Source organism: Leucoraja erinacea, chromosome 6 (assembly GCF_028641065.1).
Source record: "Leucoraja erinacea ecotype New England chromosome 6, Leri_hhj_1, whole genome shotgun sequence".
Classification (NCBI taxonomy): domain Eukaryota; kingdom Metazoa; phylum Chordata; class Chondrichthyes; order Rajiformes; family Rajidae; genus Leucoraja; species Leucoraja erinaceus.
The window spans coordinates 81,342,135-81,362,029 of NC_073382.1; the positions used below are offsets into that span (position 1 = coordinate 81,342,135).

Sequence of the window (19,895 nt, forward strand, 5' to 3'; positions counted from 1 at the left end):
AAAAAGTTGTTTCCTCGTCTCCGTTCTAAATGGCTTTTCCCTTATTCTTAAACTGTGGTCCCTGATTCTGGACTCCCCCAACATCGGGAACATGTTTCCTGCCTCTAGTGTGTCCAAACCCTTAATAATCTTATATGTTTCAATAAGAAACCCTCTCATCATAAATTCCAGAGTGTACAAGCCCAGCCGTTCGATTCTCTCAGCATATGGCAGTCCCGCCACCTTGGGAATTAACCTTGTAAACCTACGCTGCACTCCCTCAATAGCAAGAATTGCCCATAGTAGGGGAATCGAGGACCAGAGGACATGGGTTTAAGGTGAGGGGGGAAAGAATTAATAGAAACCTGAGGGGTAATCTTTTCACACAGGTGGTGGGTGTATGGAACAAGCTGCCAGAGGAGGTAGTTGAGGCTGGGACTATCACAATACTCTGTAATGTCTATAACAATATAACAATCTGAAGAAGGGTCTTGACCCAAAACGTCGCCTTTTTCCTTCACTCCATAGATGCTGCCTCACCCGCTGAGTTTCTCCAGCACTTTTGTCTACCCATAACAATATTTAAAATATATTTGGACAGGTACATGGATTTATTTGGACAGGTTTAGAGGGATGTGGGCCAAACGCAGGCAGGTGGGACTAGTGTAGATTGGACATATTGGCCAGTGTGTGCAAGTTGGGCCGAAGGGCCTGTTTCCGCGCTGTATCACTCTGTGACTTGTTTACCGGTCACAGACTCATGGGGAGGACGATGTTTCAGGTCATTTCAGGATATTTTTAATGCAGCTATAGACAGATTCTTGATCAGTACGGGTGTCGGGGGTTATGGGGAGAAGGCAGGGGAATGGGGTTAGGGGGGAGAGATAGACCAGCCATGATTGAATGGCGGAGTAGACTTGATGGGCCGAATGGCCTAATTCTGCTGTTATCACTGGTGAAGGACGAGAGGGAGCAGGTTCTGACCAGTTACCTGTGGACGAGGCAGGAGTGGACAGATGAGCTCCATCGTTGGAACAAGAGCGACTACGATGGTCTAGAGACCATCCACGTCCCTGGCCGCTACCTGTGGAGACCCGACATCGTCCTGTACAACAGGTGAGTCAATCCCCCCTCCCCACACCTCACCTGTATCCACCTCTCACCTGCACAGGCACAAAGTGCTGGAGTAACTCAGCGGTGATGGTCAGGCAACATAGAAGCGTAGAATCATCAGAAATAGTTGCAGGATTAGTCCATTCGGCCATTAGTGCCAGCACCGCCATTCAATAGACAATAGACAATAGGTGGAGGAGTAGGCCATTTGGCCCTTCGAGCCAGCACCGCCATTCAATGTGATCATGGCTGATCATCCACAATCAGTACCCCGTTCCTGCCTTCTCCCCATATCCCCTGACACCGCTATCTTTAAGAGCCCTATCTATCTCTCTCTTGAAAGTATCTTTCCCTCCAACCCCATTCTCCTGCCTTCTCCCCATTTTCAATAGGGAGTTGTATTTGGCTCTTAGGGCTAAAGGAATCAATGGATATGGGGGAAAAGCAGGAACGGGGTACTGATTTTAGATGATCGGCCATGATCGTATCGAATCAGGATGCTTGACTAATCTGGAATTTTTTGAGGATGTGACAAGTAAAATGGACAAGGGAGAGCCAGTGGATGTAGTGTACCTGGACTTTCAGAAAGCATTTTATATGGTCTCACAGGAGATTAGTGGGCAAAATTAGGGCACATGGTATTGGGGGTAGAGTGCTGACATGGATAGAAAATTGGTTGGCAGACAGGAAACAAAGAGTAGGGATTAATGGGTCCCTTTCAGAATGGCAGGCAGTGACTAGTGGGGTACCGCACGGCTCAGTGCTGGGACCGCAGCTATTTACAATATACATCAATGATTTAGATGAAGGAATTCACAGTAACATTAGCAAATTTGCAGATGACACAAAGCTGGGTGGCAGTGTGAACTGCGAGGAGGATGCTATGTGAATGCAGGGTGACTTGGACAGGTTGGGGGAGTGGGCAGATGCATGGCAGGTGCAGTTTAATGTGGATAAATGTGAGGTTATCCACTTTGGTAGCAAAACAGATTACTATCTAAATTGTGTCAAGTGGGGAAAAGGGGAAGTACAATGGGATCTGGGGGTCCTTGTTCATTAGTCAATGAAAGTAAGCATGCAGGTACAGCAGGCAGTGAAGAAAGCGAATGGCATGTTGGCCTTCATAACAAGAGGAGTAGAGGAGCAAAGAGGTCCTTCTGCAGTTGTACAGGGCCTTAGTGAGACCACACCTGGAGTATTGTGTGCAGTTTTATTCTTCAAATTTGAGGAAGGACATTCTTGCTATTGAGGGAGTGCAGCGTAGGTTTACAAGGTTAATTCCCGGGATGACGGGACTGTCATATGCTGAGAGAATGGAGCAGCTGGGCTTGTACACTCTGGAGTTTAGAAGGATGAGAGGGAGTCTTATTGAAACATATAGGATTATTAAGGGATTGGACATGTTAGAGGCAGGAAACATGTTCCCGATGTTGGGGGAGTCCAGAACCAGGGACCACAGTTTAAAAATAAGGGGTATGCCATTTAGAACGGAGATGAGGGAACACATTTTCACACAGAGAGTTGTGAGTCTGTGGAATTCTCTGACTCAGAGGGCAGTGGAGGCCGGTTCTCTGAATGCTTTCAAGAGGGAGTTAGAGCTCTTAAAGATAGCGGAGTAAGGGGATATGGGGAGAAGGCAGGAACGGGGTACTGATTGGGGATGATCAGCCATGATCATATTGAATGGCAGTGCTTGCTCGAATGGCCGAATGGCCTACTCCTGCACCTATTTTTCTATGTTTCTATAGCCCCTGACACCCATACTAATCAAGAATCTATCTGTCTGCTTTAAAAATACCCATGGACTAGGCCTCCACAGCCGTCTGTGGCAATGAATTCCACAGACCCTCTGACTAAAGAAATTCTTCCTCATCTCCGTTCTAAAGGAACGTCCTTTAATTCTGAGACTATGACCTCTGGTCTTAGACTCTCCCACTAGTGGAAACATCCTCTCCACATCCACTCTATCCAAGCCTTTCACTATTCCATAAGTTTTAATGAGGTGGGTCCCCTCATCCTTCTAAACTCCAGCAAGTACAGGCCCAGTGCTGTTAAACGCTCATCATAAGTTAACCCACTCATCCGACCTCCTCTGGACCCTCTCCAACGGCAGCACATCCTTCGTCAGAGAAGGAGCTGTTTCTCAGATAGGTAATGTTTCAGGTCTGGACTGAAGAAGGATCCCGACCCGAAACGTCACCTATCCATGTTCTCCACAGATGCTGCCTGACCCGCTGAGTTACAGTAGCTCTGGAGAGAAGGAACAGGTGACGTTTTGGGTCGAGAGCCTTCTTCAGACTGAGAGTCAGGGGAGAGGGAGACGCAGAGATAAGGAAGTGTAAGGTGTGAAAACAAGACATCAAAGGGGATGCCTCGAGGGAGAAAGTTTAGCCACATGTGTTGCATCTCTACATGCGGTTGCAGGGGAACGTACCTGGGGAAAGGGGTGGTTTGGGTGGGAAGGGATGAGTTAACCAGTGAGTTGCGGAGGGAACGGTCTCTGCAGAAAGTGGAGAGGAGGTGGCAAACATTTCGGAGGATGATGTGTTGTATGTGACAGCTGGTGGGGTGGAAGGTGAGGACTAGGGGGACTCTGTCTCTGTTGCGACTAGGGGGAGGGGGAGCAAGGGCGGAGCTGCGGGGTACCGAGGAGACACGAGTGAGGGCCTCATCTATGATGGGGGGGTGAGGGGAACCTCCGTTCCCTAAAGAATGAGCACATCTCGGATGTCCTGGTATGGAACACCTCACCTCTATCCCTTACTCACATTTCCTCCGTCTCCGCCGCCAGCATCTGCAGTACCTTGTGTCTAACAGGTGGATCCTGTTTCTGTGCAAGCCAGTCAACTCACACCTTACACAAGTACAAACCACACCTTGCACAAGTGCAGTCACACCTTACACAAGTACAACAGGTCGTGCAAAGAGAAAAATCCCAGAATGCAGAATATAGTGTTTCAGCGTAATACGGAGAAAATGCAGATTTAAAAAAGTGCCAGGTTGCAATGAGGTAGGCTGGAAGATCAAGACTACACCCCAGCTTGTGGAAGGACCGTTCAGTATCTGACAACAGAGGGGAAGAAGCTGTTCCCGAGTCTGGTGGTGCGCGCTTTCAAGCTTCTGTACCTTCTGCTGGACGGGAGCGGGGAGAAGAAGGAATGACCGGGGTGGGAACTTCCTTGATTATGTTGGCCGTTTGCTCGGCTGTGTCTGTTTTCACTGATGCCCGTTCTCTTTTATTTCCTCCCACCCCCTCCCCCCCTACCCCTCCTCACCACTTCCCCTCTCCCCTCACCCTCCCCCATCTCCCCCTCCTCACCACTTCCCCTCTCCCACCCTCTTCCATCCCCTCCCCTCATCGCCACCTCCTCCCCTCGCCATCCTCCATCGCACTACCCCTACTTTCTTCACTGTCCCCCCTCTTCCCTCCCCTCCATCTCCAAACCTCTCCCCCCCCACCTGCATCTCCCTCCTCCCACATCCCCCCCTCCTCCTCTCTCTCCATCCCTGTCTTTCCCACTCCCACTCCGTCTCCTAATGTCTCCCATCCCCCATCCTTCCACATTCTCCCCATCCCCCCATCCCCCTCCTCCTCTTCTTCCCCCATCCCTCCCCCCCATATCCTGCCCCCCCCCCCAGTGTGGATGGTTTCTCGCCCCCGGCCGACACGAATGTGCGCCTACGCTACGATGGCCACCTGACGTGGGACAGTCCGGCCATTGTCCACTCCGCCTGCCCACTGGACATCCGCCTCTTCCCCTTTGACTCTCAGCGCTGCCCTCTGACGTTTGGCTCGTGGAGCCACGGGGCGGGGGGGCTGCGGCTGAGGGCGGGGGGGCTGCCGGGGGGGGGCCTGGAGGACCTGGTGCGGCCGGCAGGCTGGCAGGTGACCGGGCTGACGGTCAGCGATGGCACAAGCCCGGCCGGGCGAGAAACCGTCGCCCGCCTCACCTACACGCTGAGCCTCCGCCGCCGCCCCGCCGCTCCCCTCCGCGACCTCCTGCTGCCCCCCGCCCTCACCTCTGCCCTCGCCCCCCTCGCCTTCTGCCTGCCCGCACCCTCCGGCGAGAGAGTGGCCCTCGGCCTCGCACTCCTCCTCGCCATCACCTTCTACCAGCTGATGTTGGCCGAGACCCTGCCTCCTGCCGAGACCGCCCCGATGCTCGGTGAGTCTGGCTGGGGGGAGGAATGGGGGTGACGTCTTGCTCAGGATAATTGTATGCACCACGTCCATTTCCTGTCCTATCCGTATCCACTTCCTGTCCCATCCATGTCCACTTCCTGCCCCATCCGCATCCACTTCCTGTCCCATCCGCGTCCACTTCCTGTGCCATCCGCATCCACTTCCTGTCCCATCCGCGTCCACTTCCTGTCCCATCCGCGTACACTTCCTGTGCCATCCGCATCCACTTCCTGTCCCATCAGCGACCATTTCCTGTCCCATCCGCAACCACTTCCTGTACCATCCGTGTCCACTTCCTGTCCTATCCATGTCCGCTTCCTGTTCCGTCCACGTCCACTTCCTGTTCCATCCGCATCCACTTCCTGTCCCATCCGCATCCGCATCCACTTCCTGTCCCATCCGCATCCACTTCCTGTCCCATCCGCATCCACTTCCTGTCCCATCCACGTCCACTTCCTGTCCCATCCGCATCCACTTCCTGTCCCATCCGCATCCACTTCCTGTCCCAGCAGGATCAGGCCCTTCGGCCCACGATGTCCATGCCTAATATGACGCCAAGTTAAACTAATCCCCTCTGCCTGCACGTGATCCGTATCCCTCCATTCCCCACATATCCCTGCACGGATCCAAAAGCCTCTTAAACACCACTATCGTATCTGCCTCCACCCCCACCCCTGGCAGCGTGTTCCAGGCACCCACCACCCTCTGTGTAAAACACTTGCCCCGCACATCTCCTTTAAACTTTGCCCCTCTCACCTTAAAGCTGTGCCCTCTAGTCTTGGACATCTCCACCCTGGGGACAAGGTTCTGACTGTCTACCCTATCAACGCCTCTATTAATTTTACCCAACTAACAACATGTAGACAATAGACAATAGGTGCAGGAGTAGGCCATTCGGCCCTTCGAGCCAGCACCGCCATTCACTGTGATCATGGCTGATCATCCCCAATCAGTACCCCGTTCCTGCCTTCTCCCCATATCCCTAACTCCGCTATCTTTAAGAGCCCTATCTAGCTCTCTCTTGAAAGTATCTAGAGAACCGGCCTCCACCGCCCTTTGAGGCAGAGAATTCCACAGACTCACAACTCTCTGTGAGAAAAAGTGTCTCCTCGTCTCCGTTCTAAATGGCTTACCCCTTATTCTTAAACTGTGGCCCCTTGTTCTGGACTCCCCCAACATCGGGAACATGTTTCCTGCCTCTAGCGTGTTCAAACTCCACCTTCAAGGAACCATGCACCTGTACTCCTAGATCCCTCTGCTCTACAACACTACCCAGAGGCCTACCATTCACTGTGTAGGTCCTGCCCTTGTTAGGCGTCCCAAAATGCAACATCTCACACATCTCTGTATTAAATTCCATCAACCATTCCTCCGCCCGCCTGGCCAATCGATCCAGATCCTGCTGCAATCGTTCACAACCATCTTCACTATCTGCAAAACCACTCACTTTTGTATCATCAGCAAACTTGCCAATCTTGCCCTGTATGTTCTCATCCAAATCATTGATGTAGATGACAAACAATAACGGGCCCAGCACCGAACCCTGAGTCACACCACTAGTCACAGGTAGTTCAGGTAGCATGTGTGGATAGGTGACGTTTCAGGTCGGGATCCTTCTTCAGACCATGGATATGTAGCGACTAGAGGGATAGGAATTATGTGCAAGTCGTGACATTGCGGGCCGAAGGGCCTGTTCCTGTACTGTTCTATGTTCTATGTACCTCCGGCCCGACTCTTGTACTCCCACCACCCCCGCTTACCCCCCTCGTCGATCTGCCTGAGTGGGTCAAGGAGGTTGGGTCAGTGGGGGGTCAGGGGTCAGTGGGTGAGGGGTCACAGGGCCGTCTTAACAGCGTTGTTATAGTCCCCCGGGAAAAGCAGTGCACTGGGGCCCCTACACGTCCTGTTTCTTTATGCCAAGTCAAATATGCCATCATGCACTTGCGATGTTCTCCTCCGTTTTCATGTTGTAAAATAACATTCTACAAAGCATAGATTAGCGCGGGGCTCCTATGCTCGTGGGCCCCGGGCATCTGCCCAGCGGGCCCATGCGTTAAGACAGACCTGAGTGGGCAGTGGGGGGATGGGACAGTGGACAGTTGGTTGGTCGGTGGGGATCAGGGGTCAGTGGGGGATGGGTCAGTAGGTCACTGGAGGGTCAGGGGTCAGTTGGTTCATCAATGGGTCAGGGGTCAGTGTGGGGGGGGGGTCAGGGGTGAGAGTGCTCGGTCCCTGACCTCCCGTGTCCTTGCTCCAGGCCGTTTCTACATGGCCAGCATGGCGGTCATCACTACATCCACGGCCGTGTCCGTGCTGCTCCTCGCCGTCTACCACTGCGGCCCCGAGGCCAAGCCCCTCCCCCGCTGGGTCAGAGTGGTCATCCTCGGTCACCTGGCCAGAGTCCTGGCGATCCGCCCGCCGGGGAACCCGCACCAGCGCCATCGCCACTCCGGGTCACAGGTCGAGGCCGGACTGACCAGTGGCCGGACAGCGGAGAACGTGGAGGGGGCAACTGGTGTGGAGGAGGGGGAGTGAGTGGGGGGGAGAGAGGGGGGGGAGAGTGGGGGGTAGATTGGGGAGGGGGAGGAAGGAGAGGGGGAGGAGGGGGGAGTGATGGAGGGGGGAGTGATGGAGGGGGGAGAGATGGATGGGGGAGAGACGGAGGGGGGAGTGAGGGAAGGAGAGAGAGAGTGGGGAGAGGGGGATAAGGTGGGATTCCCCTGCCTCTCCCCCTCACTCCATGTCCCATCCAGCTGCTGCTGCTGCTGCTGCTGCAGGTACAGGGTGGTGTGTCGGGGGGTCAGGCATGTGTGCGGCCACAGCTGGCAGCATCTGGCCGGGCACGTGGAGCTGATCGCCAGCTGTGTGCGCCGGCACAGGGCGGCGAGGCAGAGACAGCGGGAGTGGCGGCGGGTCGGGGCCGTCCTGGACCGGCTGCTGACCGCCACCTTCTTGCTGTTGGTCACCTTCACCACTCTGGCTGCACTGGCCGCCGCGCTGTAGCCCCGATGCTCATCATCTGTACGTGTAGAAACATACACACGTAGACAATAGGTGCAGGAGGAGGCCATTCAGCCCTTCTAGCCAGCACCGCCATTCAATGTGATCATGGCTGATCATCCCCAATCAGTACCCCGTTCCTGCCTTCTCCCCATATCCCCTGACTCCGCTATCTTTAAGAGCCCTATCTAGCTCTCTCTTGAAAGCATCCAGAGAACCGGCCTCCACCACTGAGGCAGAGAATTCCACACTCACCACTCTGTGAGAAAAAGTGTCTCCTCGTCTCCGTTTTAAATGGCTTACCCCTTATTCTTAAACTGTATCCCTTGATTCCGTTAGCCCTAAGAGCTAAATCTAACTCTTTCTTGAAAACATCCAGTGAATTGGCCTCCACTGCCTTCTGTGGCAGAAATTCCACAGACTCACAATTCTCTGGGTGAATTTTCTTTCCCTCATCTCAGTCCCAGTCCTAAATGGCCGACCCCTTATTCTTAAACTGTGACCCCTGGTTCTGGGCTCCCCCAACATTGGGAACATTTTGCCTGCATCTAGCCAGTCCAATCCTTTAAGAGTTTTATATGATATCCCTTATAAGAATCCTATGATATCCTCTCATCCTTCTAAATTCCAGTGAATACAATTCCAGTCAACCCATTTGTTGTATACATGTATCCCGACTGTAGTTCGACTGTAGTCTGAATGTGGCCCGACGGTGTGAGCTACAGGGAGAGGTTGAGCAGGCTGGGTCTCTATTCCATGGAGCGCAGGAGGATGAGGGGGAATCTTATTGAGGTGTATAAAACCATGAGAGGAATAGATCGGGCAGATGCACAGAGTCTCTTGCCCAGAGTAGGGGAATCGAGGACCAGAGGACACAGGTTCAAGGTGAAGGGGAAAAGATTTAATAGGAATGCGAGGGGTAACTTTTCCACACAAAGGGTGGTGGGTGTATGGAACAAGCTGCCAGAGGAGGTAGTTGAGGCAGGGATGTTTAAGAAACAGTTAGACAGGTACATGGATAGATCAGGTTTGGAGGGATGTGGACCAAGCGCAGGCAGGTGGGACTAGTGTAGCTGGGACATGTTGGTCGGTGTGGGCTAGTTGGGCCGAAGGGCCTGTTTCCACGCTGTATCACTCTGTGACTCTAGGACTGTGGCCTAGACTGTAGTGTGACTGTATCCCAACCCTAGTTCGACTAGTCCCTGTGGCCTGAGTGTAGTCTCGCTGTAGTCCAACTATATCTTGACTGTCGTGCGCGTGCCTCCGTTCCACTCCGGCTGTCAACCACGCGAACACCCGGCTGTGGGCGGATGGTTCTAGAACGGCAGGCGGTCTGGACCGGCCCGTCGGAGGTGGGTCAGAGGTCGCCAAATCCCGGCGTTCCCTGTCCAGCCCCTCCCCTCCGGAGATCCGCCAACTTCCCGAATAAAACAACTCCCTGCCGAACCCGACGCCGGATGAAAGTCGGGCCGAGTGTCCGGTAAGGTCAGCACGGATGCGATGGGCCGAAGGGCCTGTCCCTGCACCAATCCACCCGTCGCAGAGAAGCCTGCCCAGTCGTCAGACTTAGCAAGTCTTTTGGCAACATTGACCCTTTCCTTTCATCTCAGTCCAATATCTCCGGCCACGCCGACAAACTTCCACAGATGCTTCACACTGTTGGCATACAACGTGGCCTGGTTCTGGAACAGCTCTGCCCAAGACTGCATGAGAGTTGTGGATGTAGCACAACCCATCACACAGACTACACTCCCCACCATTGTAGGCGGCACGCACACCCCCATCCACATTAACGGGACGGAGGTGGAACGTGTTTCTAGCTTCAGGTTCCGGGGAGTCAACATCTCCGATGACCTCTCTTGGACCCACAATACCTCTACTCTGATCAAGAAGGCTCATCAGCGTCTCTTCTTCCTGAGGAGACTGAAGAAGGTCCATCTGTCTCCTCAGATCCTGGTGAACTTCTACCGCTGCACCATCGAGAGCATCCTTACCAACTGCATCACAGTATGGTTAGGCAACTGCTCTGTCTCCGACCGGAAGGCATTGCAGAGGGTGGTGAAAATTGCCCAACGCATCACCGGTTCCTCGCTCCCCTCCATTGAGTCTGTCCAAAGAAAGCGCTGTCTGCGGAGGGCGCTCAGCATCGCCAAGGACTGCTCTCACCCCAACCATGGACTGTTTACCCTCCTACCATCCGGGAGGCGCTACAGGTCTCTCCGTTGCCGAACCAGCAGGTCGAGGAACAGCTTCTTTCCGGCGGCTGTCACTCTACTCAACAACGTACCTCGGTGACTGCCAATCACCCCCCCCCCCCCCCCCCCCCCGGACACTTATTATTATTTATTCAAATCGTTTGCTATGTCGCTCTTCAAGGGAGATGCTAAATGCATTTCGTTGTCTCTGTACTGTACACTGACAATGACAATGACAATTAAAATTGAATCTGAATCTGAATGTAGCCCAGTCCATCACACAGACCACACTCCCCACCATTGTAGATGTAGCCGAGCCCATCACACAGACCACACTCCCCACCATTGTAGATGTAGACGAGTCCATCACACACACCACACTCCCCACCATTGTAGATGTAGCCCAGTCCATCACATACACCACACTCCCCACCATTGTAGATATAGCCCAGTCCATCACACAGACCACACTCCCCACCATTGTAGATGTAGCCCAGTCCATCACACAGACCACACTCCCCACCACCGACTCCATCTACACTTCACATGGACTCGGGAAAGCCAACATTATAAAGACATCCAACCCCGGTCATTCCCTCTTCTCCCCGCTCCCGTTGGGCAGAAGGTACAGAAGCTTGAAAGCGCACACCACCAGACTCAGGAACAGCTTCTTCCCCTCTGTTATCATTGTTTCTGAACGGTCCTTCCATAAACTAGGGTACTGTCCGATTTACCTCTACCCCATTGCGGACATTGGACTTTGTCTGTGGAACTGATGCGCTACAATGCTGAGAACTATATTCTGCACTCTGTACCTTGCCCTTTGCTCTACCTGTTGTACTTTGAGTTTGACGATTGTATTTCTGTGTGGTATTATCCAAAATATAGTGTTCGTGGATGGCACGTAAAAACAAAGCTTTTCATTGAACCAGTGAATGTGACAATAATAAACCTAAACCTTGTGCAGTCCTCCCATAAGCCAAGGTATAGTTCCCAATCTTCCAACCTACCTCATTGCAGTTTTTGCACTTTAAACTACATCTGCACTTTCTCTGTAGCTGCAACTATTAAGGGTTTGGACACGCTGGAGGCAGGAAACATGTTCCCGATGTCCAGGATTGTGGACCAGAGTGTACTTATATATCTGTACTAATGTGAGGAAGGACATTCTTGCTATTGAGGGAGTGCAGCGTAGGTTTACAAGGTTCATTCCCGGGATGACGGGACTGTCATATGCTGAGAGAATGGAGCGGCTGGGCTTGTACACTCTGGAGTTTCGAAAGATGAGAGGGGATCTTATTGAAACATATAAGATTATTAAGGGTTTGGACATGCTAGAGGCAGGAAACATGTTCCTGATGTTTGGGGAGTCCAGAACCAGGGGCCACAGTTTAAGAATAAGGGGGGAGCCATTTAGAACGGAGACGAGAAACACTTTTTCACCCAGAGAGTTGTGAGTCTGTGGAATTCTCTGCTTCAGATGGTGGTGGAGGCCGGTTCTCTAGATACTTTCAAGAGAGAGCTAGATAGGGCTCTTAAAGATAGCGCAGTCAGGGGATATGGGGTGAAGGCAGGAACGGGGTACTGATGGGGATGATCAGCCATGATCACATTGAATGGCGGCGCTGGCTCGAAGGGCTGAATGGCCTACTCCTGCACCTATTGTCTATTGTCTCTCGTTTGGTTGTAATATTTAGTATGATTTGACTGGATAACACAAAGTTTTCCACATTATCACTGTAGATGTGTCATTAATAAACCAATACCAGCCTCATGGACTCTCTCTTTCTCTGTGACCAGAATGGGATGGGGAAGTTGATCCATGGCCAGAGTTGCCCCACCCCCACCCAGGGTATTTGGGGCAGCCTCCCTCACCCAGGGGGGGACGGGGTGGGTTCAATTCCGCGGGGTGCAGGGTTTGGAGGGAGGGCTGGGATACAAGGGAGAGGGTGTTACACAGTTGTACAAGACATTTAAAGTATTGTGTTACATATTGGTCACCTGTTAAAGGAAAGATGCCGCCAACCTAGAATGCTACACTTGTCGCTTTACCTCCCCCCTTGACTCCATCCAAGGACCCAACCAGCCTTTCCAGGTGAGGCAGAGGTTCACCTGCATCTCCTCCAACCTCATCTATTGCATCCGCTGCTCTAGGTGTCGGCTGCTCTACATCGGTGAGACCAAGCGCAGTCTTGGCGATCACTTCGCCCAACACCTCCACTCAGTTCGCAATAACCAACCTGATCTCCCGGTGGCTCAGCACTTCAACTCCCCCTCCCATTCCGAATCCGGCCTTTCTGTCCTGGGCCTCCTCCATGGCCAGAGTGAGGCCCACCGCAAATTGGAGCTACAGCACCTCATATTTCGCTTGGGTAGTTTACACCTCAGCGGTATGAACATTGACTTCTCCAATTTCAGGTAGTCCTTGCTTTCTCCCTCCTTCCCCTCCCCTTCCCAGCTCTCCCACAGCCCACTGTCTCCACCTCTTCCTTTCTTCTTCCCACCCCCACATCAGTCAGAAGGGTCTCAACCCAAAACATCACCTATTCCTTCGCTCCATAGATGCTGCCTCACCCGCTGAGTTTCTCCAGCATTTTTGTCTACCTTTGAGTTTTCCAGCATCTGCAGTTCTTTCTTAAACACAACCTAGAAAGGGCATAGTGAAGATTTTACAAGGATGTTGCCAGGACTCGAGGGCCTGAGCTACAGGGAGGTTGAGCAGGTTAGGACTTGGAGGGTAGATCATATAGAGGTCATGATAGGAATAGATCGGGTAGATGCACAAAGACCTTTGCCCAAAGTAGGGGAATCAAGAACCAGAGGACATAGGTTTAAGTTGAAGGGGAAAAGATTTAATAGGAACCCGAGGGGCAACGTTTTTCACAGAGGGTGGTGGGTGTATGGAACGAGCTGCCTGAGGTAGTTGAGGCAGGGACTATCCCAATGTTTAGACATTTCGACAGGTACATGGATAGGACAGGTTTAGAGGGATAAGGGCCAAATGCAGGCAGGTGGGTCATTGTAGATGGGGCACGTTGGTCAGCGTGGGGAGGGTTGGGCTGAAGGGCCTGTTTCCGTGCCCTGTGACTGACTCACACACTGGCAGACCAGCAAACCTATTGGTAGTAAGAAAGGCAAATTAAATGCTAGCATTTATATCAAGAGGACTGGAATATAAAAACAGAGATGTAATGCTGAGGCTCTATAAGGCGCTGGTCAGGCCACATTTGGAGTACTGCGAGCAATTTTGGGCCCCGTATCGGAGGAAGGATGTGCTGGCTCTGGAGAGGGCCCAGAGGAGGTTTACAAGGACGATCCCAGGAATGAGTGGGTTAACCTATGATGAGCGTTTGTCAGCACTGGGCCTGTACTCGCAGGAGTTTAGAAGGATGAGGGGTCACCTCATTGAAACGTACAGAATAGTGAAAGTCCTGGAGAGAGTGGATGTGAAGAGGCTGTTTCCACTGGTGGGAGAGTCTAGGACCAGAGGGCACAGCCTCAGAATTAAAGGGCGCTCTTTTAGGAAGGAGGTGAGAAGGAACTTATTTAGTCAGAGGGTAGTTAATCTGTGGAACTCATTGCCACAGACGGCTGTGGAGGCCAAGTCAGTGGATATATATATATTTTTTTCTTTTGAACTGAACCATCCTACCACAACTTGAGGCCAGTCCAGAGCTACTATCTACCCCATTGGAGACCCTCAGACAAGTCAGTGGATATTTTTAAGGCAGAGATAGACAAATTCTTGATTTGAACGGGTGTCAAGGGTTATGGGGAGAAGGAAGGAAAATGGGATTAGGAGGCAGAGATCAGCCATGATGAATGGTGGACTAGACTCGATGGGCCGAATGGCCCAATTCTACTCCGATAACTTGTGAGCGTGAGTGTCCCCAGACCGTGCGTTTAATTAATGACCGGTGATGGACATGTACACCAGCCTCCATAATTAACAAGGCAAGTGTGTCTTACACAAAGCTAACACCAGCGACTGCGGGCAGCATCGGATGTTGTGTGCGTTGTTTTAAAACATTCATAGTCCCACCACCAACTCAAGAGGAAGCTCATCCATAATAAATTCTGTCCAAGGATCCTTTTCCAAGTCCACAGCTCCCTACAAAATCATCGCACAGGGCGAAGGCTTCCAGCAAACTGGTCTGAGACAATAGACTGCAGTTGTACAGGGTCATGGTGAGACCACACCTGGAGTATTGCGTAGTTTTGGTCTCCTAATCTGAGGAAAGACATTCTTGCCATAGAGGGAGTACAGAGAAGGTTCACCAGACCGATTCCTGGGATGTCCGGACTTTCATATGAAGAAAGAATGAATTGACTCAGCTTGTACTCCCTAGAATTTAGAAGATTGAGGGGGGATAGAAACATCGAAATTAGGTGCAGGAGTAGGCCATTCGGCCCTTCGAGCCTGCACCGCCATTCAATATGATCATGGCTGATTATCCAACTCGGTATCCCGTACCTGCCTTCTCTTATAGAAACTTACAAAATTCGTAACGGGTTGGACAGGCTAGATGCAGGAAGATTGTTCCCGATGTTGGGGAAGTCCAGAACATGGGGTCACAGTTTAAGGATAAGGGGGAAATCTTTTAGGACCGAGATGAGAAAAACATTTTTCACACAGAGAGTGGTGAATCTGTGGAATTCTCTGCCACAGAAGGTAGTTGAGGCCAGTTCATTGGCTATATTTAAGAGGGAGTTAGATGTGGCCCTTGTAGCTAAAGGGATCAGGGGGTATGGAGAGAAGGCAGGTAAAGGATACCGAGTTGGATGATCAGCCATGATCATATTGAATGGCGGTGCAGGCTTGAAGGGCCGAATGGCCTACTCCTGCACCTATTTTCTATGTTTCTATGTTAATAGACAATATTCATAGGAAGTTCTCAATAGTCTATCTTCATAGGAAGATAGACACAAATACACAGTGGTAACAAGTAGAATGTAATCAAGCAACTGAACCATCCTACTATAACAAGAGACCAGTCCTGAGCTGCTGTCTACCTCAATGGAGACCCTCGGCCTATTCTTTGTTTAAGAAAGAACTGCAGATGCTGGAAAAATCAAAGGTAGACAAAAATCCACTGGCTCTCCCTTGTCCATTATCCTGGTTACATCCTCAAAAAATTCCAGAATTGGGAATTAAATTCCAGTATTGTGGACCAGAGTGTAATTATATATCTGTACTAATGTGAGGAAGGACATTCTTGCTATTGAGGGAGTGCAGCGTAGGTTTACAAGGTTCATTCCCGGGATGACGGGACTGTCATATGCTGAGAGAATGGAGCGGCTGGGCTTGTACACTCTGGAGTTTCGAAAGATGAGAGGGGATCTTATTGAAACATATAAGATTATTAAGGGTTTGGACATGCTAGAGGCAGGAAACATGTTCCTGATGTTTGGGGAGTCCAGAACCAGGGGCCACAGTTTAAGAATAAGGGGTAAGCCATTTGGAACGGAGATCAGGAAACACTTTTTCACACAGAGAGTTGTGAGTCTGTGGAATTCTCTGCCTCAGAGGGCGGTGGAGGCCGATTCACTGGATGCTTTCAAGAGAGAGCTAGATCGGGCTCTTAAAAATAGCGGAGTCAGGAGATATGGGGAGAAGGCAGGAACGGGGTACTGATTGGGGATGATCAGCCATGATCACAGTGAATGGCGGTGCTGGCTCGAAGGGCCGAATGGCCTACTCCTGCACCTATTGTGTATAAAACCCACGCAGGTCACGGGGAGAACGTACAAACTCCGTAGAGACAGCACCCGTAGTCGGGAGGGAACGAGGGTGGCCGACGCTGTGAGGCAGCAACTCTACCGCTGCGCCCCCATACACCACGGTCCCTGGCTAACCGCCCAGACACAGGCAATGACATCTCGAGCCACCGTAGTAATCCTGCATGTTTATTGTGAAAAATAATGCAGACACTTCTCCCCACACAAACAGTTAAAAAAAGAACAATCTAACAATCTGACACTTTATTCACAATTATTTTAAAAACTTTTAGTACACATCCTCAAGCCGGGCAGGGCGAGCAGGGGTCGATCGGGGAGCGATCGATTGATCACGGGCGCCGCTCCCCGCTCCTGACAGAGTGGTGGGGGCGGAGTACCCGGGTACCCCCTGACCGCCACTGCCTCTACCCCAGTGACCCCCCCCCCCCCCTCACGGGCTGGGAGTTTTTGAGGAACCGCCCATATCGGCAGTGTTTGAGATTTGAACTCTCCTTCCCCACCCCCTGGTGCTGATGCAGTGGGACACACGAGGACCCGGACCCAGACACCCCCCATCCCCCACACACGTCTCTTACACACACCTGCCCCCCCCCCCCCCCCCCCCCCCCCCCGCTGCTGCAGGGTTATCAGGGCAGTGACTCCCCCCTCAGCACAGCTCGGAGCCACGGGCTCCAGTATTTACAAGTCGGCAGTCAGGTAACCTTGCGGTCATTCAAGGTGGCAGCTCCCACTGTCCACACATGCACACACTGGTACACACACACACACTGGTACACACACACACACACACACACACACGCACTCGCACTGGTACACACACTGGTACACACACACACACTAGTACACACACGGTACACACTCACCTCACGCACTGGTACACACTCGCACTGGTACACACACACACATACACTGGTGCGCACACACACACACACTGGTACACACACACGCCGGTACACACACGCACTGGTACACACTCGCACTGGTACACACACACACACACACTGGTACACACACACGCTGGTACACACACACGCCGGTACACACACACGCCGGTACACACACGCACACTGGTACACACACGCACCGGTACACACACGCACCGGTACACACTTACCTACACTGGTACACACTCACCTACACTGGTACACACTCACCTACACTGGTACACACACACACTGGTACACACTGGTGTACACACACACACACACACACACACACATACACTGGTGCGCACACACACACACATTGGTACACACACACTGGTATACACACACACTGGTACACACACACAGGTACACACACACACACACACACACAGGTACACACACACACTCCAGCAGACAATGTGCGTCCAGAGTCAGGGTTTATTGTCGGTGTGCGGTGTGGCGCTCGCTGGTTCCTGGTTGCAGCGGGGATGAGACCGGCGAGTGGGAGACCATCACCGCTGGCAACTTAACGATTCATGAGTGGAGTCATGACCCTCGAACCCCAGTCCATGCATGCGCAGAGGGCTCTGACCGCAGGGCGTGGTCCTCAGCTCCCTCGCTGTCGGCCGGGGGCCGGGACGGACATGGAGACCACAGGCAGCAGTGTGTGGGGGGGGAGTGTCCATCGGTGGGCCAGGGTCAGCAGTCCGCCAACCCCACACGCCATCACAAGGGACAGTCGCTTGGGTGGGTGGGGGGAATCTCCCCCCTCTCTATCTCCGCCCCCCCCCTCACAGCGGGAGAGGGAGGGGCCGGGGGGAATGGGTGACGGGGGCTGGCGGTGAGCTCAGGCCGGAGGGAGGGAGGGAGGGGGGTAGAGAGGGGGAGGGAGATTAGGGGATATAGGGGGGGAGGGAGATTAGGGACTGACAGGTAATTGCGGGCCAGGCCGGGGGGGGGGGCAGGGGGGGTTAGAGGGGGGGGGGTTAGGGTGGGACTGTGAGCTCCTGCAGGTAGGTGCGTGTCAGGCCCCGCAGCTCCTGAAGGGCGTAGTCCTCGGGGAGAGGCAAGCGGCGGATGCAGGGGGCAAGCAGGCGGAGGGGCAGTCGCGCACGGCCCCCCGGCACCTCCCCACCCTGCTGCAGCGACAGCACCGTCCGCAGAGTGTTCGCCAGCTGCTTGGCCATGTCTGTGGGGGAGAGAGAGAGAGAGGGGGGCGCGGAGGGGGAGGGAGAGAGGGAGGGAGAGAGGGAGAGAGGGAGGGAGGGAGGGGAGGGAGGGAGGGAGGGAGAGAGAGATGGTGAGAGAGGGAGGGAGGGAGGGAGGGGGAGAGGGAGGGGAGGGAGAGAGGAGGGGAGAGAGGGGGGAGAGAGAGGGAGGGAGAGAGAGGGAGAGAGAATGGGTGTTACAGGTCAGGGTAGGAACCATCAAAACACCCCACTCCCAACAGGCTTTGGCCCAACTTTCCCACACCGACCAACATGCCCCCATCTACGCTAGTCCCACCTGCCCGCGTTTGGCCCGCGTCCCTCCAAACCTGTCCTATCCATGTACCTGTCCAAGTGTCCGAAATGTTGCAAACGTCCCTGCCTTAACCAGCTCCACCGGCAGCTCGTTCCACACACCCACCGCCCTCTGGGTGGAAAATGTTGCCCCTTAGGTTCCGATGAAATCTTTCCCCTCTCACCATAACCCTATGTCCCCTGGTTCCTGATTTCCATACCCAGGGGGTAAAAGACTTAGCGTTCAACCTATTCATGAGGGGCATGGATAAAGTGAACGGCCACAGTCTCTCCATCCAGGGTAGAGGGTTCTAGAACTAGCTGGCACAGGCCCGAGGGGGGAGAGAGAGAGAGACCACGGGGACAACTTTTACAACTCAGTATCTGGAATGTGGAATTCTCAGAGAGCAGTGGAGGCCGGTTCTCTGGATTCTTTCAAGAGAGATTTAGATAGGGCTCTTAATGATAGCGGAGTCAGGGGATATGAGAAGAAGGCAGGAACGGAGTACTGATTGGGGATGATCTGCCATGATCACATTGAATGGCGGTGCTGGTTAGAAGGGCCGAATGGCCTACTCCTGCACCTTTTGTCTATTGAGCTTCCAAAAGAACCTCTAGAAAGGAATACATTTATTAAATACGAACGGAATTCAAAAGGCATTTGGATAGATGGATAGGTGACGTTTCACAGAGTGCTGGAGTAACTCAGCGGGTCAGGCAGCATCTGTGGAGAACATGGATAGGTGACGTTTCACTGAGTGCTGGAGTAACTCAGCGGGTCAGGCAGCATCTGTGGAGAACATGGATAGGTGACGTTTCACTGAGTGCTGGAGTAACTCAGCGGGTCAGGCAGCATCTGTGGAGAACATGGATAGGTGACGTTTCACAGAGTGCTGGAGTAACTCAGCCGGTCAGGCAGCATTTGTGGAGATCATGGAGAGGTGACGTTTCACAGAGTGCTGGAGTAACTTAGCGGGTGAGGCAGCATCTGTGGAGAACATGGATAGGTGACGTTTCGCAGAGTGCTGGAGTAACTCAGCGGGCCAGGCAGCATCTATGGAGAGAAGGAATGGGTGACGTTTCGGGTTGAGACCCTTCGAGGAAGGGTTTGGAGGGATATGGGCTAAATGCAGGCAAATGGGACTAGCCGTCAATGCCAAGACACAAGGGCCTGAGCTACAGGGAGGGGTTTAGCAGGCTGTGATGAGCAGTCTGAGGGGTGATCTTATAGACGTCTACAGGATGATATAGACATCTA

The 19,895-nt window shown here is 52.9% G+C and overlaps 2 protein-coding genes across 3 annotated transcripts in view; one reads left to right on the forward strand and one right to left on the reverse strand.

The window, feature by feature from the left end:
* Positions 1-858: 858 nt before the first annotated feature.
* LOC129698434 (neuronal acetylcholine receptor subunit alpha-10-like) lies at positions 859-8,278 on the forward strand. Its single transcript, XM_055637578.1, has 4 exons — positions 859-1,095; positions 4,732-5,258; positions 7,533-7,806; positions 8,053-8,278. Exons 1-4 carry the CDS (start codon positions 875-877, stop codon positions 8,276-8,278), a joined length of 1,248 nt encoding a protein of 415 aa, XP_055493553.1. The 5' UTR covers positions 859-874.
* A 9,746-nt stretch (positions 8,279-18,024) lies between these two features.
* The window catches only part of nup98 (nucleoporin 98 and 96 precursor), a 100,482-nt gene continuing 98,611 nt past the window's right edge, over positions 18,025-19,895 (reverse strand). For both annotated transcript variants that reach the window (XM_055637421.1, XM_055637420.1), the window contains one exon: positions 18,025-18,324. In XM_055637421.1, the coding sequence (XP_055493396.1) occupies positions 18,122-18,324 (203 nt within the window). In that variant the 3' untranslated portion in view covers positions 18,025-18,121. The remainder of the gene's footprint in view (positions 18,325-19,895) is intronic.

What these genes read in the sequence shown, in the direction of transcription:
- LOC129698434 (XM_055637578.1), top strand. Translation starts at nt 875, where the DNA reads ATGATTGAATGGCGGAGTAGACTTGATGGGCCGAATGGCCTAATTCTG. An exon ending in GACATCGTCCTGTACAACAG is followed by an intron (nt 1,096 to 4,731) that starts GTGAGTCAATCC and finishes CCCCCCCCCCAG; the next exon opens with TGTGGATGGTTTCTCGCCCC. An exon ending in CGAGACCGCCCCGATGCTCG is followed by an intron (nt 5,259 to 7,532) that starts GTGAGTCTGGCT and finishes TCCTTGCTCCAG; the next exon opens with GCCGTTTCTACATGGCCAGC.